A 1,022-nucleotide genomic window follows, 5' to 3' on the forward strand; every position below is an offset into this window, starting at 1 on the left:
ACCCAACGGTTGGGTTAGTCCATATTTGACCCAAAGTTGGGTTGGAATAACCCAGCATTTTTTAGAGTGTAGTAAGATGATATTTAAATGCTTACTTTTATGATCAAAAGATAATGCAATGCATTATGCAACACAATGATGATTGATGCTTGTATGATCAAGTAAACCAAAGTTGTAAACTTACATTTACTTTATAAACATCAGTATAGATTTGACAGCAAAAAAGACACGTAAAGCCCGAGCTAAATGTGGGTGTATGTACAATTATACTAAAAGGCCTTTTACTTGCTAAAAAAAATCAATCAGACGTCAGAAGGCATGCAGTAGATTGTGTGCAACAGGTTTTTCAGCAACGGTTTGATCATGTTGATATGTGGCTTTATATTTTTCTGGCGTCACAGGGTTAAATGTGATTTATTTTTCTGTCCTGTCCCAGAATAACCAAATCACTGAGGTCACGCTGGAGCATCTGTCACGTCTTCAGCAGCTGGAGACCCTAAACCTACAGAACAACCGGCTCACGACACATGGTACAGCTGATGAGAGGGTCAAGGGAGGACAGCTGAAATCAGCACAGAATAATCTGTTACAGAGAGTCAGGATGAGAGAGAGAGAGAGAGCAGGATGGAGGGATGCATAAGGGAAGAGTGCTGAAAGAGCTGCTGGCTTTGGATCGCACTCTTTCCTGCATGTGTGGTCAACATGACTGTTTAAAGTGGAAATGTTTTTATTTCAATAAATCGGCAGACACATCCGATTACTTTAATTTAAAGCAAAAGTGTGGCCAAAAATGAAATTCCTGATATTATTTACCCCCTCTCCGGTTGTTCAAACACACATGCTGTTCCATACATGTACACAAGGATGCATTAAATTCATCAAAAGTGACAGTAAAGACATTTATAATGTAACAAAAGATTTCTGTTTCAAAAATGTGCAGTTCTTTTAAACTTTCTATTCATCAAAGAATCCTAAACAAAATATGAAGCGGCACAACTGTTTTCAACATTGATAATAATCAG

At 37.9% G+C, this 1,022-nt stretch overlaps 1 protein-coding gene across 5 annotated transcripts in view; it reads left to right on the forward strand.

The window, feature by feature from the left end:
- The window catches only part of LOC107692805 (podocan-like), a 22,176-nt gene that overhangs the window by 5,291 nt on the left and 15,863 nt on the right, over window positions 1-1,022 (forward strand). For all 5 annotated transcript variants that reach the window (XM_016492001.1, XM_016492005.1, XM_016492006.1 and 2 more), the window contains one exon: window positions 437-530. In XM_016492001.1, coding sequence (XP_016347487.1) covers window positions 437-530 — 94 coding nt within the window. The remainder of the gene's footprint in view (window positions 1-436; window positions 531-1,022) is intronic.

The sequence above is a fragment of the Sinocyclocheilus anshuiensis genome, unplaced genomic scaffold, assembly GCF_001515605.1.
Source record: "Sinocyclocheilus anshuiensis isolate Anshui unplaced genomic scaffold, SAMN03320099.WGS_v1.1 scaffold871, whole genome shotgun sequence".
Lineage (NCBI taxonomy): Eukaryota > Metazoa > Chordata > Actinopteri > Cypriniformes > Cyprinidae > Sinocyclocheilus > Sinocyclocheilus anshuiensis.